The sequence below is a fragment of the Phascolarctos cinereus genome, unplaced genomic scaffold (genome assembly GCF_003287225.1).
Source record: "Phascolarctos cinereus isolate Bilbo 61053 unplaced genomic scaffold, phaCin_HiC Scaffold_726;HRSCAF=1367, whole genome shotgun sequence".
Lineage (NCBI taxonomy): Eukaryota > Metazoa > Chordata > Mammalia > Diprotodontia > Phascolarctidae > Phascolarctos > Phascolarctos cinereus.
The window spans coordinates 311328046-311348944 of NW_027556098.1; the positions used below are offsets into that span (position 1 = coordinate 311328046).

General features: G+C 46.2%; 2 protein-coding genes across 6 annotated transcripts in view; one reads left to right on the forward strand and one right to left on the reverse strand.

Moving 5' to 3' along the window:
- The first annotated feature begins 2720 nt into the window (after positions 1-2720).
- Positions 2721-9934, forward strand: TAGLN (transgelin). Of its 2 annotated transcripts, XM_020989685.2 has the most exons (6): positions 2739-2829; positions 3293-3415; positions 8145-8336; positions 8463-8640; positions 8936-9038; positions 9416-9934. In XM_020989685.2, exons 2-6 carry the CDS (start codon positions 3380-3382, stop codon positions 9558-9560), a joined length of 654 nt encoding a protein of 217 aa, XP_020845344.1. In that variant the 5' UTR covers positions 2739-2829; positions 3293-3379; the 3' UTR covers positions 9561-9934. The 2 variants fall into 2 exon arrangements, with proteins under 2 accessions (XP_020845345.1, XP_020845344.1); XM_020989686.1 differs by lacking the exon at positions 3293-3415 and having other exon boundaries at positions 2721-2829.
- Positions 9935-10435: 501 nt separating this feature from the next.
- The window catches only part of PCSK7 (proprotein convertase subtilisin/kexin type 7), a 31903-nt gene continuing 21439 nt past the window's right edge, over positions 10436-20899 (reverse strand). For all 4 annotated transcript variants that reach the window (XM_020989680.2, XM_020989677.2, XM_020989679.2 and 1 more), the window contains 5 exons: positions 13917-14073; positions 13383-13477; positions 12758-12851; positions 12266-12383; positions 10436-12041 (listed from right to left, as the gene is read on the reverse strand). In XM_020989680.2, coding sequence (XP_020845339.1) covers positions 11670-12041; positions 12266-12383; positions 12758-12851; positions 13383-13477; positions 13917-14073 — 836 coding nt within the window. In that variant the 3' untranslated portion in view covers positions 10436-11669. The remainder of the gene's footprint in view (positions 12042-12265; positions 12384-12757; positions 12852-13382; positions 13478-13916; positions 14074-20899) is intronic.

The following is a 20899-nucleotide window of genomic DNA, read 5'->3' on the forward strand; positions in this document are numbered from 1 at the left end:
GTTTTCTTAATTAATTTCTTTTTAGATTTTCTGCTCAGCTTCCTCCTCAGCTCCCAAGCTCCCACACCAGCGATAAAGGATCTATGCTGAGGACTTCTGAGGTCTTCTAGCCTAACCCTTACCTGCCCATGAATCCCTCCTGCAACATCTGGAGCAACGTCTACCTGCTAAGGCAGCTAGCTCATTCAGCCTTGGGCCTCCTCTCATTTTGAGGGAGTTTTTTTCTTTCTTGATCTAGAATCTGCCAGTCTAAATTTTAGGAAGTTTTTCCTTGTAGAATTGGCTGGAATCAATCTGTCTGCAAATGTCTCCCATTCGATGCTCCTAGTTCTTCCCAGGTAGAACAAGTGAACCCTTATCCACACACCCAACATCAGTTCTTTAAGGTTCCATAATTTTGTTGGTGACTACTTTCCCCAAGCAATCCTCATATGGTATGATCTCCAGTCCTCTCATCATCCTGGCTGGCCTCCCTGGGATGCCCTCCAATTTGTGCTTCCGACTGATGTTTTAAAAGTCCCTTCCTTGGCAGAGGTTTAAAAAGATTCCCCTTCACCAAAACAGTGACCCTTCCCCAATATTCCCCTTAAGTTCTTCACTTTCCTGGGCACACACCCAGCTTAGTAGGAGAGGCTAAATCTATTTGGCTCTCTGTGGTGCTAGCAGATTGCTTTATAGACATAAGGCTTGGGAAGTTCTCTTCCTAAGGTGTGCCCCTGGTTCAGTAGCAGCTGGGTCCTTCCAGTGCCAGCAGGGGAAAGGGGGCACTTGTTAGGAGGGGGAACGTGTTTTCAAGGTCAGGGTTTAATGGCTGTCTTAATAAATGGGAAAGGTTTAATGGAGACTATAAGGTGAAGAAACACTGGAGAATCCCAGGTGGGAGGCCCAGTGGATGGAGTCAGGAAAACCCGAGTTTTAATCCTGCCTCATACTAAACTGTATGACCATGGACAAGTCACTTAACCACTTTCAGGCCTCAGTGTCCTCGTCTGTAAAAATGAGGGGGTTGGACTCAATAGCCCCTAAGGTCCTTCCAGTTGTAAATCTTCCCCGATCCAAGAACTTCCAGTTTCTCACGGGATTGTGGCATGGTCAGCCCCGGGGGAAGGAGAGCCACTTGTGTGATGGTGTTTGAATCCCCATATCTGTGAGCCTCAGTTATCACATGTGCAGTCAACCAGCATTTATCCAGCGCCTACTCTGTGCTAGGCAGTGTGCCAAGTGCTAGGGATACCATGGGAAAAAGTGAAGACCTTTGCCCTCAGGGGGTTTACACTCTAAGGAAGTGGACTCCATCACTAAGATCTGTGGTTCTAAGAGGGAAGGGGGAGGAGGACAAATCACCTCCAAGATGCTGCTCTTCTTGCCCTCCCTGCGTCCTCTCACTCCTCCTTCCTCTCCTTGTCCTGCCCCAGCATGAAGTCTCAGTAACCGCATGGTGTCACTCGATGTGCTCACCACTTCAGCTTTGCAGGCACAGCTGCTTCCCATTGTTTGGCATGAATTGGGCAGCGGACTCCCCAAGGGAGGAGGTGCTGGGAGGGAAAAGAGAGCTTCTTGAAGGGGATTGCCAATATGCACATATCTCCTGGGCTCCACCAGTCCAGGGAGCCTAAACTCATTCCCCTCATAGTCCTATGGCCTGGGTGCAGTGAAAGGTTACTGGAGAGAAATTAATGCCAGGGAAGAAGCTAAGGGGCTGCATGAGAGGATAGTGGAGTTCCATGGATGAAACTCTTTCTACCAGATAGGTTTCACATCACACCCTATCCCTCTTCCCAGTACTCTGGTAGGCCCTCCCCCAGTACTCCGGAGATAAGAACAAAGTTGGGACCTCAAAACGGTGGTGGATCTTTCTATGGAGTGAAGTTCCCTTTATGTCCTGGATGAGGAATTAGGGATATGTGGACGGGAGAGTTATAGGTGTAACTTCATTTCTTCTTCCAAGGATGAGAGTCTCAGGGGAGTACCTCAGATGACCCCTTACCACCCCACTATTCACCTTGGACAGGGTGGCAGGTCAAGTACCCTGGGGGAGCAGAGGGCTAGTTCAGCAGCTATGGACCTCCTAAATTTCATGCCCCCAGCCTTTTTTTTCCCCATATAGAATGCTCCCAAAGGAGAATGGGGATGGCTCTGACACCTACCCACCCTAATTCCTAAACTGCACTCCACCTGGAGCTTTGCCTGCTCACCTCAGCCCAAGCGGATTCTAAGCCCCTTTCCCAAAACGGAAGCGAAAAAGCCCAGGGTCAAGGGATAGTTCTGGAAGTTTGCTGACCATTGCTCAAGGACCTAGGAGAAGTTAACCCTCTTAACTCCTAATCTCTTTGCTCTCCCTCCGATCCTCTTCTCCCTCCCTTTCTCGATGCCGTAGGGACAGCAGTAACAGTCGACAGAATGGGGGGAGGTAGACCCAGGTTCCAGAGAGGGGGAAGCCTGTAGAGTCCTGTCTATAAAAGGCTTTTCCCGGCTCTCTGTCATCACCCCTGGCCCCGCCCCTTCCCAGCTCCATCTCTCAAGCATGCAGGGAATGTCTCCGGCAGCCCCCGGCAGATTGCTCCGTCTTGGTGTCTTTCCCCAAATATGGAGCCTATGTGGAGAGTCACTGGGGGTGTGGGGAAGGGGCTGGTTTTCTCCCAGCAGGGAGAGAGCTAAGGGGCGGGCTGTCTGGGGGTGGAGGTTGGAGGCGGGGGAGGGGAGAGGATTGACATCATTGGGCCACCACCAACCTTTTAAACCCCCCAGCCCAGCCAGCGCCCTGTCCTGTCTTTCGGCGTCCCAGGCACAGAAAACATCATTGGCTTCATCGCGCTCTGAGAACTCCTAGTAAGTGTTTTTATCCTTGGGGTGGAGGGAGCTGGGCCTGGTCCAGAAGGGGGCATTTGGGGTAGGAGGGGAGGCAGAGTGATGAGGAAGATGGATGAAGCTTGACCTGGTTAGCAGATGACTGTTGTCAAGTTTCCTCAAGGGAATTTCCTCTCTCCCTCAGCTCTAGAGGACCACACACCTCACTTAGTCCAGTTAAGAATGTTTCATTTAAAAAAAAAGTTCAGGGAAGAAGATACTTCTTTGTCTCTTGATAGATAACTGGCATAATGGATGGAGTGGGAAAGCTTGAAGGCACGTTGTATCCCCCATATCTGCATAGGAATGCCCCTCTCACAGACCATCGAGCTGGTGGCATGGCATATGGTCTGGCCCTCTCTCATTGAGGTTTCAGGGATGAAATAGCTCGTTCGGGTGAACCTGGGAAACCGGGGCAAAGGTGAAATTCCATTTTCTGCCACAGTTACAGAGTGATGAGGACAGGAGTGACTGTGACTGATGCTACTTCTGATTGGCGTCATGGCAGTGGAAAGAGCAAGAGGATGAATGGATGTGTGATTTCATGAGAATGTGGGAGCAAGTGTCTGTGAGTAGGTGTCTGTGTGAATCCATGTGTGTAGAGAAGTTTAGGGTATAGGCACTGGGAACAGAGTAAGTGAGGCTGCATGGGTGGCCACATTGCTAGCATTTCTGAGTGTGGCCAGGTGCAGATTCTGGGTGGGAGGGGTCCATCTGTCTGGAGCATCAGAGACTCCTAGCCAGCTCCCCCTTGGATTGTGGCCTGGGAACCCCCCCCCCCCAACTTGAATAGCCATCTGCCAAAGCAGGAAGGAAATCAGAACTTTACATACCCTTTCTTCAGGGGGCTGGGCAGCTAGGTGGTAGACTCATCTTCCTGACTTCAAATTTGGCCTCAGACATTTACTAGCTGTGTGACCCTGGGCTAGTCTCTTAACCCTGTTTGCCTCAGTTTCCTCTTCTGTAAAATGAGCTGGAGCAGGAAATGGCAAACCACTCCAGTACCTTTGCCAAGAAAACCCCACATGGAGTCATAAAGAGTCAGACACGACTGAAATAACTGAACAATTTCAGGAGGCTATATAGCTACTGAGTCTGAGGTGGGGTAGGGTTTAAATGGGTTGGGGTGGGACTTGCCCGGAAGAGGCTGGGCTGGGGCTGGGCTGGGGCAAGGGCAGCTTCCCAAAGTCTTCTTGCTTTCTCCCTCTGGTGGCAACTATGGAAAAGGCATCGGCGAGGACCTCGGCAAAGATTTCACCGTGTGTGGTCCGGCTCCCCCCCCCCCCATAGTCCTCTGGATCCAGAGGCACTTGTCTGTTCCCCTGGACTCTGGACTCAGATATGCCTATGTGTGCTACTCTCTTCTGCATACAGATGTGCTCACATCAGGAGACTGAAGACTTTATTTAATGCCCAGGCAGGACTAGGGTAAACCAGTGACTTCTTATATCCTATGGGGCTTCCAGTGGATCAAGGAAATCCTCTCCGCCTCCAACCTCCATGTGGGTCAATCTGGTCCCTTCTCAATTCCTTAGACTAACATAAAGGCATATCAACTGAAAAGCATTCCTTTGGCCAAGGGTGGGGGAAGCAAACAGAATCTCTGTCTCCTACTCATTGGCTACTGGGTTCTCCCAGCTTTGTGTTTGGCCTTATTCAAATGTTCAGAAATGAGATTAGAAGCAGACCTAGAGTAGTCAGATATTCAAACACCAGCTGCCACGGTTTAAGAACAAACCTTCAGGGGATTTCTTGGGAATCTCCATCTGTAATCCCTGTGGCTGTAGAGGGAAGGAAAAAAGGAAGAAATTGAGGAAGAAGAGGTGTGTTGAACACTTCCTTCCTCTAACTCTTTCTTCCTCTTTCTCTCTTGTCCCTAGTCACCTTGGTTTATAGCTCTCCAGGCGTGTGCATTGCCAGGCTTGTCTATCAGAGTGCTACGCTGCTCTGCCTCCTCCTAGGTCCGCCTTATTAGACAGTAAACTCCCGAAGGGTAGGGGCTATACCTCCTTTTGTATTTCTTCCCTTAATGCTGTTATACACTTGCACAAGGTGTGATCTAATCAGTATGTACGGAATGGTGGTGGGGGCTTTGTGGGGAGAGAGGAGAAGTCTAGATCATGTGTGGAGAAAGGTATGCTTTAGTTTGGATATGGGAAAAGTCATGGCAGGGTAAGAGGGGGCCAATGTAAGGGCCAACGTAAAGGGTAAGGCCAAGGTTATATGAACTCCTCTTATTCCAATTGAATGAAGATTAATGAAGTTACTTGACCTCCCTAGGCTTGGGTGCTAGACTTTCAACTAAGCACCAGTTACTATATGCAGGTCCCAGAAATTATTGGGGAAAAAGTAGGAGCTAGATCTGGAACTCAGGCTTAAATCCTGTAGTGCTGATTTCTAGCTTTTGACTTTATCTCTATCTCACCTCTGGATTTCTGGTTCTCTAGAAATTGGGTAGGGAGGTGGGGGCTGGTGCTAGAGAAAGGAATAGGAATTGCTAACTCACTTGGTTCCAATGGGAGCTGAAGAAGTAGGTAGATCTGTCTGCTTTTCAAAATTGCTGATATCAATGGGGGTTCTAGGTGCTGATGTTGGTAGAATGTCTTTATAGAGGTAAAGGTGAGTATTCTCTCTCAGCCTTCATGGAATCACTGCATTTTAGAGCTAGAAGTACCTTAGGTCACTTCTCTATTTTATAGGAGGGGAAACTGAGGGCCAGAGAAAAATGATTTACCAATATCAAACAGCCAATAAGTGGAAAGGGCCAGAGCATAAGTTAAGAGATTTGGGTGTCTTGTACTATAGACAGCTCGGTGGTGCAGTGGTTAGAATGCTGGGCCTGAAATCAAGAAGACCTGAGTTCAAATCTGATCTCAGACACTAGCTGTGTGACCTTGGACAAGTCACTTAACCCTCTTTGCCTCAGTTTCCTCATCTATAAAATAAGGTGGAGAAAGAAATAGCAAACCACTCCAGTATCTTTGCCAAGAAAACCCTAAATGGGGTCACAAAGAGTCAACCACAACTGAACCAACCGAACATCAATCCCAACTGTGGCACTTGTGAGCTGTGTGACTAGTCGAGCCACTCTGGGTATTAGTTTCATCACTAAAATAAAACTCCTACGGTCTTATAATTAAAATTCAAGTCTTCTGATTCTCAATCTAAGGTCCTCCTCATTTCACCCTTTTGTCTCTTGTTTGGTGGTATCGACAAGTCAGCCGAAAACCAGAGTTTGGGGCTGGACTGAGAGGAAGGAAACCTCCTTGCACGCAGCCACTCTACACTTCCAGCATTTTGCTGATAACCTTTTCCTGTCATGTGGGGAGGGGCTGGGCACCTAACTATAGCCTGACCAGCTGAGCCTGGAAGCTGAATTGGCATTTATGGGACAAAGTGGGGTTCTGGCTCCCATAAGGGGAGGAAGTATCAGACAGGCAGAAAGACAATGTCTATATGCATGCATACAATATTGTCTCGTCCCTTCATCCCATCTGCTTTCACTCCTCATTCATCCTCATCACCATGCTGAGTCAGGCTGAACGTCATAGGATGACAATTTTATTGCTGGAAGAAATCTTAAGAGATCATCTAATGCAGTCCTTTCATTTTACAGATGAGAAAACTGAGGCCTAGAGAAGTAATATGAATTAGACAGAGGAACACAGGAAGGAAATGGGAGAAATCTAACACTCCTACTACTATTAGCAGCCTCTTCAGATAGATACCTGAGCATGTGGCCTGGGTCATACTTTCATTCAGTCAGCTTCAAGCCCAGTCAGGGTCAGTTCCTTGCTTGTCCTCCCCACCCAGCCATACCAACATCTCTGACTTCTAATGGCCAGGTCTCTGCCCTTCACCCTGAGCCCAAGGCCCTTTTCCATTTCTGGCACCATCCTGAACTCCCCAGGGATAATGTGGAGGCCAGTAGTCAGAAGTTGGGGGAAATAGGAGGATGGGGGCAGTGGTTCCTATGCTGGGGACAGATTATTCTTGGCTCTGTCATAGTCCCTAGAAGGGCTCTGGTTTCTAGGCTGCTGTGGCCCTGAGGAGTGAGGTGAGGAAGTGAGAAGGGAGTCCATGAGTAGGGTCAGCTTCCAGTTCAAGCTGGTCACTCTCCCCACCAATCCTACAGGAAAGACCTCATATTCCAGGAGCTTGGCTGCCTTAATTACTTGGAGTAGCTTCCAATCTGAGTGGGTCAGTGACAGTTTCTGCTGGCTTGTCGTGGGGGAAGGGTAGGAAGACAGTCTGGGGAGAAGGTTAGGAGTCCTGGCTGTAACTTTGGAGCCATGGGTAAATTTCAAAAGAGAGCCACAGGATGGAACATCTTAGAAGTTGGTCAGAGGAGATAGAAGATAGAAGTATCTGGTAGTTTAGCCTGGCTCTGGGCGATATGATCATTTGTTTCCTGTGACCTTTGACTCCAAGGTTTCCTTACTCCCTGGGACACTTTCTCAGGTGTCCACCTGGAATGATTATATCTCAAGATTCATGCTACCTGACCCCTTGGGTTGAGGACGACTAGGAATCTGAAGTTCCCACATTCTTGCCCTAGCCATCCTCGGCTTCCTGTTGATGCCCCCTAGAACCAGGGTAAGGCCTGATGGATGGAGTCTGTTCCAGATAGGAAGAGTTATGGAAATGGTGGTCAGTGGTGAGAGAACCAAGTTGAGACCTGGTGGAGACAGGGGAAGTGCTAGATTAGTCAATAAACAGAGTAAAGATAAACCTAGAAGCTCATAAGACTAGTCAAAGTCAAGTTAGCCAGGGTTGCTCTCCACCCAGCTTGAAAAAAAAAATTCCCTTTTATAGCCTAAGGGTTCTGGGACTGTAATGTGGGAAACAGTAGCAGATTCTTTTTCAGTTCTACAGCTGGGAACCACTCATTTGGGGAAGGGTTGGGAGGAAGATATCCCTTAGCAATACTCATAAAATCCAGTGCTAGGAGGGAAGTAGGGGGTCAAAGGATCTGCATTTGAATCCTTGTATGGGGCAAATCCATTTCCTTCTCATTGGGCCTCAGTTTCCTCATCTGTAAAGCAAAGGAGTTAAATTCAGCTCAGAATCTATAACCTCCACAATTTCCTGCCCTTTAAGAGATCCTTCTGTTAATTTTCTGGGAGGCTGAGAGGATTGTTCATCTTGACCCAACCCATTAGGTTGGGAGTTGGGTTGGGAAAGTACCAAGGGTCTTAACATGCTACTGACTGGGGACCTTACCCAGGACCAGGAGAGCCACTAAAGAAGGGAGCAGAGATATCCACTCATCCTTCATCTCCTGTTTTTGGCCCTAGCTCTCACCCAGCATGGCAAACAAGGGCCCCTCCTATGGCATGAGCCGGGAAGTACAGTCTAAGATCGAGAAGAAATATGATGACGAGCTAGAGGAACGATTGGTGGAATGGATTATTCTGCAGTGTGGGTCTGATGTGGGCCGTCCTGATCGAGGGCGACTGGGCTTCCAAGTCTGGCTGAAGAATGGTGTGGTGAGTATCACTCCCTAACCAGGGTGGACCGGGCAGCTTCGTGGGCATGAGAATCTGGGGGTCTAGATCCTGGGGCTAGGCATCGATGCTGAATTTGGGTGCTGAACTGTGTCTTATGCTGGGCAGATCCTGAGCAAGCTAGTGAATAGCCTGCACCCGGATGGTTCCAAGCCAGTGAAGGTACCTGAGAACCCACCCACCATGGTCTTCAAGCAGATGGAACAGGTGGCTCAGTTCCTGAAGGCAGCTGAGGATTATGGAGTGACCAAGACTGACATGTTCCAGACTGTTGACCTCTTTGAAGGTATGGAGAAGAGAAAGACTGGTTGTATAGGTAGAGAAATAGAAGGCTGGGGCCACGGGATGGAGAAAGGAAAGGAAAATGACAAAATACATGGAAATGCTACAACCCCGAAGAAAGAAAAAATGAAGTATAGTATAACACCAAGGACAGGAAAGTTGGGCAAAATCAAGGAGAACTGTCTGGAGGACCTCATCAAATCTTAAGCTCTGGGACAACGTTGACTCACCCTTATCCCCAATTTGGTCATTTGCAGTAGGGTCTTGCTAAATTACCCCTTTCCTCTTCCCTCCCTCAGGTAAAGACCTGGCAGCTGTGCAGAGAACTCTGATGGCACTAGGAAGCCTGGCAGTAACCAAGAATGATGGCCACTACCGTGGAGATCCCAACTGGTTCATGAAGTATGTAATTTCCAGGGTTTTCTCAGCTAGCTCTGTGCCCTATAGACGACGGTGGATGGGGGTGGGATATATTAACCAGTTGGAGAGGGAGCAGCTGAAGGGGTTTAAAGTGGAAAACCAAGGGACTAAAGTGGAGGAAGAATAGGAATCGATCCCTTCTCCTGCCCCACAGTCACGACCAACCACCTCCTTTATTGGTTACTGGGCCACTCTTTGTTTAAGGGGAGAGAAAAGAGCAAAAAGAGAAGGGAGGAAAATGGGAAAGGGAATGGGAAGAAAGATAGTAATGGAAGTTGATGAATACAAGAATGAAAGGAAGGTGTGAGAAGATAGGGAAGACATATCCAGGTCCTTTAACCATATTCTTCTGTCCCCAGGAAAGCCCAGGAGCACAAGAGGGAATTCACAGATAGCCAGCTCCAGGAAGGCAAGCATGTCATCGGCCTACAGATGGGCAGCAACAGGGGAGCCTCCCAGGCTGGCATGACAGGCTATGGGCGTCCCCGGCAGATCATCAGTTAGAGGGCTAGGGCACTGGCCCCTTCCTTGCCCCTTTCCCTAACTCCTTGGTTGCAGCAATCCTGGCTTGCCTGCCTTGCCCCACACCCTGTGCAGTTCCAGCCTTGGCCAAGCTATGAGGCCCTCTCAAGGGCAGCTCTCTCTCCACCCCAAGCACCATTCCCTCGGCCAACCCAAATCCTCTTCCCAATCTCCACAACTACCTTCTACCATTTCCCAAGTCTTGAGGGGGAGGCTGGGTTGGGGACAAGTCCTCTTTGATGACAACAGTCTACTGAGGGAACTTCAAGTCCATATGCCCCCTTCCCCCCATTTTGTACATTGGTATTTTGGGAGTTAAAATTTAGAGGAAAAAATATTGTCAATCTTTTCTCACACCTGGCTAGCAGTCTTGATTTGTGGTAAGCTCTTACTTAGGTAGTGTTGGGGGGGCAGGGGGCTAGATCTACCATGTGCCTCTCTAGTCTTGCCCTGGACAGGGGAAGACATGCCAAGACCCCATCCTGTCAGCTCTAGGATGAATTAGAGACAAAGTCCTGTTGGAAGGGCTGGACAGGGTAGAGGATGAGGTGGTGCTGTGAGCTTGCTTTCAGCTGAAGGATAGAAGAGGAGAACCAAGGCACAAGGGGCAGCTACATGGTGCAGTGGATAGAGCTCTGGCCTTGGACTCAGGAGGACCCGAGTTCAAATCTGGTTTCACACACACAACACATGACACTTACTAGCTGTGTGACTCTGGGCAAGTCATTTAACCCCAATTGCCTAGCAATGGAAAAAAAAAAAGAATCAAGGCACCGACACTGGGTCTGCAATTTAACTGAGCAAATGAGTGGATGGGGAGGAGTTGGGGAGTAAATAGATTAGCTCAGAGTCTAAGGTTGGCTAGGTAGGTTTTTATTTTGGAAAAGCTGTGCAGAAAAAAAAACCTCAACAAAATGCTGCTGTGAAAAGAGAAAAATAAATTTAAACCCTTAAAAAAATACTTCAAACCAACAAACCAGCTCTGAATGGGGAGGCAGCCAAGGCTGAGGAGGAACAGAAAACCTGAGAGGTATACCATTATCCCCTAGGAACCCAGCCCCTGCTTCCCTGGGCACTTCACAGAGGACTACAGTGGACTGCAGGGCTGGAGAGAAACACCCTCTATTCATGCCCTCAGCTCTTCTCCCACAACACACACTCCACTAATGCCTACTTGTCTCCCTTGCCCACTGCTTCCCTGGCTCATCCCCATCTCTACCTGGAACTCAGTACTACTTCTCTAGGAGGGCAAGTGGCTTCTCTTTGGGATCCCAGGGGAGGGTAATGAAGGCAGCTCATTCAAGGCAGAAGCTCGTTCCCTAGGCTCCAACGACCTGGGTCCAGGTTAAGCCTCCCCTGTTGATGCCTAAAGTACAAATTTCAGGAGGAAAGATGGGAGGAGTGGCAGTTTGAATAGCAATTGCAGGGGTATGAGTCTTCCCCTGCTTCTGGCTCTTTTAAAAAAAAATGTGTGGGGGAAGGACAACATCTAAGGGAAGGTCCTAGCCATTCCTAGCATGCATTTCTGTACTTTCTCCACCCCTCCATATCTTCCCCAAAACAATTTCTCAGGTGCCCTTAACTTGTTTCTTTTGAAATTATTCTTTAGTGGTGGCAGGTACCTTCTGTACCCACCTAGGCACAATAAAGACTCTCACTTTCCATATCCCCAACCTATTTAAAAGAGACAAAGGCAGAGGGCACTGCTTGTCCTGTGGCAAGTCTCCTGTATTTTCTGATCTTCCAAAGGCTTCATTCTGCCAAGAGGGGGATTCCAAGGTGGGAGTGGTACTCCGTGTGTCCTGTATTCCTACCCGGGCTTGTGGCACCTCTCTTCTGGGCTATGTATCTCGGAGGGGACCCTGCTTACGGAGGAGAGGTCCTCAGTCTCGGAGTAAGTACCTGAGCTGGGTGGAGTGGGGGAGGAGACAGACAGTACCCTGGAAGCAAAGAGAAGGTGTGCCTTGGCTCAGCCTGGGAACCTCTAGAGAGGGTGAAGGTGGCTCCTCTGTGCTTCTTTCCCACCCCTCCCCAGCAGAAAGCAGGGCTCTCGGACCGCGCCAATTCTGTCCTGAGTGCCGGGCCACTGGATCAGCACGCCTGGTGTTCCTGCTCCCTCTGAAGCAGGTCAGGTTGGAGGCTCTGATGGGGGAATTCTGGGGGTCTCTCACTGTCCTGGATCAGGCCCCAGTTGCTCTGATCCAACAGATCCGGAGCTTGGAGGCCAGAAGTGGGAGGGTGGTCCTCAGTCTCCGTATCAGCCTCGCCTGTGTCCTTGCTGTTGTACAGAGGCACCGATTCGAGTTCTGTCCCCTCCTCTATGGCCTTTCGGCTCCTCTGGAGCCACCAGCAGTGGCCTCTTCCACAGGCTAGGTCAGAGGTCACATCTCTCTGGCTCAAATACACTTCTAGCAGGTAGTAGACAGTCCAGAAGACAGCAAAGCAGCCCAGCAGCATCAGGGTCTGCAGGATCCAAAAACCACCGTTAGGGGCGAATTCCCTAAGTCGTGAACCCTTCTGGACAAAACTGAACTCCAGGGCTAGAGGGGCTTGGTAGAATGGGGACTCTAACCAGAACTGCTTTTAAGACTCCAAAATTTCCAACTTCCCCACCCCCTAAACTACAGGAACCCACCCACCCTAAATCATTTCTGTTGATAACTGGAGAGCTGGCTAAACCTCATTACCTTGAGGGTGTTGGGGGTCATGGTATAGCCCTCTTCCTCAGGGATTTCTAGTCCAGGAGGGCAGGGCAGAGAAAAACCATCGTGCAGATACTTCCCACTCATGGCATCCTCTAGTTGCCTATCAGGGAGAGAAGACAAGAAATTCAGTTGAAAACGATACCTTGAGACCTCTCAACCGCAACCATTCCACTTGTCTTACAGCTGAGGACAACAATGGTCTACAGCAATTGAGAAAAGGAACAAGACTCAAGCTTGCCAGCTGCTCTAAGCACTGGACCCTCCTGCCATTTGCTAGCTCACACATTTCTGAAGGTTGGGCCCCCTTGGCCGGCCTGTTCAGTCTGTCAGGTGCTCAGTTGGTCATTAAGCACTTTTTAAATGTTTACTATGTGCCAGGCACTGTGCTAAAGTGTTGGGCATACAAAGAGAGGCGACGTGTAGTGGTTCCTCCCTTTTAGCATCGTCTTCCCTGCTCCAAAGGGCCCGTCCTACCTTTGCCTCTCTCTGATGTCAGCCAGATTCCACACGGAGCCATACAGTGTCAGCTGCCACTGCTGAAGGACCCCAGCCTGGAGTAGCTCATCTCCTAGAGAAGGAGTGGGTAGAGGAGCCTGTGAGTCACGAATGCTTTGTTGTCCATGCCAAAAGAAATGGACTGTGCCCTTTTGGACTTCTGGAGACAACAGTACAGTTCAGAAGCATCAGAAAACCTGGGTTCACTATGACTCAGTATATGACCTTGAGTTAGTTACTTCACAATTCTGAGACTTCATTTTCCAATAAAAATAGGAATAATAAATCGGTACTCTACCAGCCTGCTAAGGATGGTGTAAAGATGAATAAGTATAAAAATCCCTGAAAAATGCTCTCCTCAAGGAACAGGTATGTCAGTAAAGGAAATAGCTCACTTCTTCCTCTGAGGTATGAGGAGGCGAAAAGTGGATATAAGCTAAGACGGTCAACACCCCCTGAATAAGTATCCCTTATGTCTTCTACCTCTGCAACTCTGTTTTCTCAAAGAGGAATGAAGACAACTTCAGTGGATTTTAAGATACCACAAAGACTAGTTCCACACTATGCCAGGCATGGCTCTAGAAGAGGATGAAAGGAAGCTTACCCACATCCCTGATGACAAGTTTATATGTGCCCTGTGCATGTTCTCCCCAGCACCGAACCGTGGAGAAGGTCCAATCGTTGAAGCCATTGGGATCTCTGAAGAAAAGCAAGGGAGAGAGGAGGGAGGGTAGGATACAGGGCACAGACCCTTTCACCCCAGAAGTTTTATGTTCCTATTGGGTATGGCATGGAACGTCACATTACTGGCTGTGGGAGAGGGCAATTTTGAGGGGTTCTAAGAGGGTGGCATAAAAGTATTCCCAAGTGTGGTGTACTTAGGGCTAGCTTGGGCTTTCCTTCCCCTGCATAAGGAGATTTATGAGCTGATAGTTTCCAGATGGCATGAGCCAGATATGTCTGTCTCCTGAGGACGCTGCCAAGTTCTCTCATGTCAAGCAGTACCCAGAACCTTTTCTTGGAGGTTTTTTTCCCCCTCCCAGAAACACTATTTCCTGTGCTGCAAAAAGAAAGCAGAGGACAAGGGGAGACAGATGAGGAGGCAACAGGCCTGAGTTAGATCTGGGGAGATACATACTTGTCCATGGTTCGTGGGGCACCAATGAGGGACATCATGCCACTGGGACAAAAGAGCTTCAGCTCTAAGCTGCCTCGACGGGGGTGCGTGATAGAGACAGTCACTGCCACATGCTCCAGGGTCATCAGTCCTGACATCTCCAGGTCGCTCTTGCTGACTGTGGAAAGCCAATCAACAAAATCCATAAACACAATACACAGTCCCCAACTTCCCTCCAATAAAATGCCACAACACTCCCAAACTACTTCCCTTCTTAAAGTCACACAAATCTCAAATCTCACCCAACATTCATACATCTAACACACATTTATTGAAATGGAAGACACAAGTTCCTGCCCTGCCATAATGGACAGTCTGGTTGAAAAAACAACATGCACAGTATAAATAATAAAATGAAGCAAAATGATATACATACAGAAAGTAAGTAATGAGTGGGCAGAGAATACAAAACCCCCTCAAATTTACAGTATTTTAAGGTTTAAAAAGAACTTCCAGAATAACCACCCTGTGATGTAGGCAGTGCAAGTATAATCAAGCCCATTTTACAGATAAAGAAACTGAAACTCAGAGAGGCAGCAAGAACTTCTAGTCAATAATTGTCAGAGCTGGGATTCAAACCCAGGTTTCCCAAATTAATCTCTGGTGCTTCTTCCACTACATCACAATGCCTCTCTACAAGAATAATTGTAGCCAGGTGAGATTAGGCTTACACTACTTATGTTCTGAATAAGGATTTGAAAGGGGGGAGAGGCCATATGCTCATAGGATTTTAAGCTAGAAGGGACCTTAGGGATGCTTAACCTGAGGTCCACATACCACCCAAAGGGTCCATGAACTTGGATGTGAAAAAATTAATATCTTTATTTCAATATAATTTGTTTCCTTTGTGACCTTAACTATTTTATTTTATTCATTTAAAAACATTATTCTGAGGAGCCAGCCAATAGGCTTCATTCACCAGGCTACCAAAAAAGGTTGAGAACCCCTGAGCTGGTCCAACTCTGTCAATTCTACAGAAAAAAACAAGACCAAAAACCTGCCCAGGAAGGTAAAGTAACTTGCTTAAGGTCACCTAGGATATAAGTAACACATCGAAAATTTCTTTTTTTTCTTTAAAAAATTTTATTTAGTATTTTATTTTCCCTCAGTTACATGTAAAAACAATTTTTAACATTCATTTAAAAAACTTTGAGTTCCCAATTCTCTTCCCTCTTCCCTCCCCACCGAGAAGGCAAGCAATCCGATAGAGGCTACACATGTGCAGTCATATCATACCAGCCATGTGGTAAAAGAAAAAACCCAAACCCACAAAAAATGAACAACCACAAAAGACCCAAACCCAAACCTCAAAGAAAACTAAAGAGAGTAAGAAAAGCATGCTTCAATCTGCATCCAGACATCACTAGTTCCTTCCCTGGGGACGGACAGCACATGCCATCACAAGTCCTTCAGAGTTGTCCTGGTCATGGCTAAGAGCAGTCAAGCTATTCATAGCCTATCATCTTATAACACTGCTATTACTTTGTGCATGGCACATATTTCACTTTGCATCAGCTCATGTAAAACCCTCCAGGTCTTTCTGAGAGCATCCTGATCATTATTTCTTTTACTACAATAGTATTCCGTCATAATCACACACTACAGTTTGTTCAGCCATTCTCAAACTGATGGGCATCCCTTCAATTTTCAATTCTTCACCACCAGAAAAGAGCTGCTATTTTTGTACATACCAGTCTTTTTCCTTTTTGTTTCTTCTATCTTCTAGGATACCAACTTAGCAATGGTATTACTAGGTCAAAGGGTACTCATGGTTTTACAGCCCTTTGGGCATAGTTCCAAATCGCTCTACAGAATGGCTGAGTCAGTTGACAACTCCACCAACAGTGCATCGATGTCTCATTTTCCCCCACATCCCCTCCAACATTGGTCATTTACCTTTTCTGTTCTATTAGCCAATCTAATAAGTATGAGGTAGTATCTCAGAACTATTTTAATTTGCATTTCTATAATCAATAGTGAGTTAAAGTATTTTTTAAAATATGGCTACAGATAGCTTTGATCACTTCATCTGAAACTGTTCCTATCTTTTGATCATTCATCAGTTGGAGAATGGCTCTTACTTTTATGAATTTTACTCAGTTCTTTATACACTTGAGCAATTAGGCCTTTATCAAGAGAAATTTGCTTCAAAATTTTTTTCAGTTACTTTTGCTAACTGTATTTCCCTCCATCCTATTTCCCTATTTATGCTATTCTCTCTCTTCTTTCACCCTGTCCCTCCTCAAAAGTGTTTTGCTTCTGATCACTCCCTCCCCCAATCTGTCCTCCTTTCTATCACCACTATCCCTCCCTCATCCCCTTCCTCTCCTACTTTCCTGTGGGTAAGAGATTTCTATACCCAGTTGAGTGTATGTTATTCCCTTTTTCAGCCAATTCTGATGAGAATAAGGTTAACCCACTCCCTCTTTTCTCCCCCATCTTTCTCCCCACTGTAAAAGCTTTTTCTTGCCTCTTTTATGTGAGATAATTTACCCCATTCCACCTCTCCATTTTCCTTTCTCCTAGTTCATTCCTCTCTCACTCCTTAATTTTATTTTTTATTTTTAGGTATCAACTCTTCATATTCAACTCAAACCTGTGTCCTCTGTCTATATATACTCCAACTGCCCTAATAATGAGGAAAAAAGTCTGAGTTACAAGTATCATCTTGCCATGTAGAAATGTAAACAGTTTAACCTTATTAAGTCCTTTATGATTTCCCTGTCCTGTTTACCTTTTTATGCTTCTCTTGAGTCTTATATTCGAAAGTCAAATTTTCTATTCAGCTTTGGTCTTTTCATCAAGAATGCTTGAAAATCTTCTATTTCATTGAATGTTTATTTTTTTTCCTCCCTGAAGGATTATACTCAGAACTGCTAGGTAGGTGATTCTCGGTTGTAAATCCTAGCTCCTCTGCCATCTAGAATATCATATTCCAAGCCCTCTGATCCTTCAATGGAGAGGATGCTAAATCTTGTATTATCTTTACTGTGGCTCCATATTTGAATTGTTTCTTCCTATTTTATATCTGTCTGTCTATCTATCTATCTATCTATCTATCTATCTATCTATCTATCTATCTATCTATTTTTTGCTGAGGCAGTTAGGATTAAGTGACTTGGCCAGAGTCACACAGCTAGTGAGTGTTATGTGTTTGAGGCTGGATTTGAACTCAGGTCCTCCTGACTCCAGGGCCAGTGCTCTATCCACTTTGCTACCTAACTGCCCCTGCAATATTTTCTCCTTGACCTGGGAGCTCTGGAATTTGTCTATAATATTCCTTTGAGTTTTCACATTAGGATCGCTTTCAGGAGGTGATAGGTAACTCTTTCAATTTCTATTTTACCTTCTGGTTCTAGAATATCAGGGCAATTTTCCTTGATAATTTCTTGAAAGATGATGTCTAGGTTCTTCTTTTGATTATGGCTTTCAGGTAGTCTAGTAAATCTTAAATTATCTCTTTTTGATCTATTTTCCAAGTCAGCTGTTTTCTACTTTTTAAGGAGTTTTTTTCTTCAGGGAGTTTTTGTGCCTCTTTTTCCATTTGGCCAATTTTGCTTTTTAAGGCATTCTTCTCCTCATTGGCTTTTTGTACCTCCTTTACCATTTGGCCTCATCCATGGCATGAAGAAAAAAACTCCTTAAAAAGTAGAATTGGCCAAATGGAAAAGGCGGTACAAAAGCTCACTGAAGAAAAAAATTCCTTAAAAATTACAATTGAGCAAATGGAAGCTCATGACTTTATGAGAAATCAGGAAACAATAAAACAAAACCAAAAGAAAGAAAAAATAGAAGACAGTATGAACTATCTCATTGGAAAAACAGCTGACTTGGAGGCTTTGGATGTAGGAGTTTGTTTTGATCTTCCTTGTCACCATAATAACTTTCTATGGTCAGACTTTTTTCCGTTGTTTGCTCATTCTCCCAGCCTATTTCTTGACTTTCAATTCTTTGTTAAAGTAGGACTCTGTTTCCAGGGTGGAGGGTGAACTGTCCCAAGCTTCAGGGGTTTTGTGCAGCTGTTCTGAGAGCTACTTCTAGGGACCTAAGTTTTCACTTCTTCCAAGATGATATAATCTAAGGCGAGGTGTTTACTCCTCTCCTGGCCTGTGCTCTGGTCCGTGAGTGACCACAAGCCCTCTTTTCTGCCCTGGATCTGTGAGGAAGGGTCCCTCCTTCACTGTGGCTGCAAGCTCTTATGAGTGCTCCTCCTTGTCACCCAGGGAATGCCACCCAGGACTGCAACTTGGATCCGAGCATGGGCAAAACAAGAGTCCTGCTACAGTGCTAGTAAAGAGACCCCTGTAATCTTCTGACCAGTTGTTCAACCCTCTTACTATAAGGTCAGGAAGTAGCTGTTGCTGCTGCTGATTTGGTGGCTCCCAGGGCCTGCTCTGGGTTTGCTGGAGTTGGGTCTGTTTTGGCACAGCCTGTGCTTGACTGTGCTCCATTCTCACCCAGGTACAACAGATCCTTCTTGCTGACCTTCTAAGTTTTCTTTGGCTAGAAAATTATTTCATTCCCTCCTTTTGTGGGTTCTGCTGCTCCACGAATTGTTTTATGGCATTATTTAAAGGTGTTCAGGTAGAGCTCAGGTGAGTTGCTCTCTTTTCTCTGCCATCTTGGCTCCACCCCACACACAATGAAAATCTGAACCTGAGTCACAGAATCTGAGAGTTGGAAGGGACTCAGGCTCCACCCAGTCTCATAATTAACTGAAACCTCTTTAAAACACTCCCAAGAAGTGGTCACATAGCCTTTCTTTGAAGACTCCAGTCCAGGGGCCCCCACAGACTCCCAAGGTAATCTACTCCACTTACGGATAGCTACAATTAGTAGGATGTTTTTCCTTTCATCAAGTCTAAGTTTGATATTCTGCAACTTTCTTCCTTTGCTCCTAGTTCTGCCCTCTGAGGCCAAGCAAAAGTTGTCCAATTCCTCTTTCAAATGGCAGTTCTTTTGTTTTTTATTTTCTTCTTTTTTTTTTTTTGGCTAGGCAATGGGGTTAAGTGACTTGCCCAGGGTCACATAGCTAGTAAGTGTCAAGTGTCTGAGACTGGATTTGAACTCAGGTCCTCCTGACTTCAGGACCAGCATTCTATCCACTGTGCTACCTAGCTGCTCCCAAATGGCAGCTCTTTTGAGACTTAAAAGCTGCAATCATTTCTCCTCTAGGCTAAATATTCCCAGTTCCTTGAGCTAATCCTTTTATGATGGGATCTTAAAGCCATTTACTTTCCTGTCCACCCTCCTGTGAAATATCTTCAGCTCATCAATGACTACCCTACAATGTGGCACAAATAACTGAACACAAATATTCTACATACAGAATGGGATTTGGAGAAAGGCTGGTAGAAGGTATTCAAGGAGAGGAAAATGAAACGAGAGTTCTGTAGGGTGGGCTATAATAGGTTAACTATGCTAAAGCTACTAGAACAGAGGGGCTGCAGTGGGTAGTCTGAGGAGGGTACATGAGTAGGAGATACAAAGAACAGTTACTAGAAGATCTTGTATGAGTTTAGATATGATGAGTAATGGAGAACCACGGTAGTTTCGTGATCCAAACAGTGTTACAGTGTTTGAGGAAGACTACCACAGCAGTGGTACACTGAATGAATGGACTAAGGAAATAACAGTTACGGGGACCAGGTAAGGTTACTGCATCAGGTAAAGCAATGGAAAAATACCCACAGACTTGGCCTAGGGTCATTGCAGCCTCATTCCTGCCTCCCTTTTAACTTCTGCTTTCTCATTACAGCATGGGAGTTATATGAGGTATCTTAGAAAAAGCACTGGCCTTGGAGTCAAACAGGACAGATTGGAGTCTCAGCTTCGTAAAGTCACTTAACCTATTTTAACCTATTTGATCCTCAGTTTATCTGTAAAACAGAGGAAAACAATATTTGTACTACTTATTTTCCTGGATTGCTGTGAAGATCCAAAGGGATAATGTATTTTGCAATCATAAACACCCTATGTGAGGTATTATTCGGTGGGGCAAGGAAGAAATAAGGGTCAAAAATAATTCCAGGAATTCAGGTGTAAAGAATGGCAAGAATGGCAATGCCCTGGAGAGAAATGGGGAAAACCAGGAGGGAGAGATGGGGAGATGAGGACTGACTCAGTTTTGGACATTTCAGGTACTGCTGGGTCACCAAGTGGAGCTGGACAAGATGGTAGACAGTAGAGACAAAAAGGGAAAATTCCATACAGCTGGGGTTAAGGACCTGAAGCCAACAGGATTTAGCGCCCAAGTACAGTATCTGGCGTGCTATGGAATGCACCAAACCCAGAAAGTGGCCCTGCATCAATATGCTCGTGAATATACAACCAATGTGAATTTGTGTACAGTGATTCAGAGTGACACTGTATATATGTACACTGGACTTCAGTCTGATCTGCTGTGAGATGTTTCTCTCCTCAAGTTCCACATTCATTGCCCTGAACAAGAAGAATGAACCACAGAGGCTCTGAAATCTGTGGCTATTCCACTAGTAAAAGAGTGAGCGTTGGCCATTTCAGGTGGGAGTTGAAGCTATAAATATGGATAAGCTCTATTAAAGAAGAAACACAGTGGGAGAAGGGCAAATGGTTAAAGACCTCGGAAGACACCCAGAGTTGGGGAGTAGAAAGAGAAGCAAGCAGAAGAGACAAAAGCAATCTATTAGAGAAGTAGCCCCCTGGAGAGCCAGGTGTCACAGGAGCCAGAAGAAAAGAGAGGTTCCAAAGAAGGGTGTTAAGTCAAATGTAGCAGGAAGGTTAAGAAAAATGAATGCTTTGATACTCCCTAATGATAAAAACAAGTAGCTGCCTAGATCTACAATGATCTGGACAAATTTGCTGGATGGCATGAGGGAAGATTTACATTCTCTTCTTGTTCCTGAGAACTGGAAAGGATGTTAAAGCTCATCTAGTCTAACTCTTTTGTGTTACAGAAGAGGACT

Coding starts and splice junctions, on each gene's coding strand:
- TAGLN (XM_020989685.2), top strand. CDS start 3,380: ATGTGTGATTTCATGAGAATGTGGGAGCAAGTGTCT. Junction 3,416..8,144: donor GAATGTGGGAGCAAGTGTCT/GTGAGTAGGTGT, acceptor TTTTGGCCCTAG/CTCTCACCCAGCATGGCAAA. Junction 8,641..8,935: donor GACTGTTGACCTCTTTGAAG/GTATGGAGAAGA, acceptor TCCCTCCCTCAG/GTAAAGACCTGGCAGCTGTG.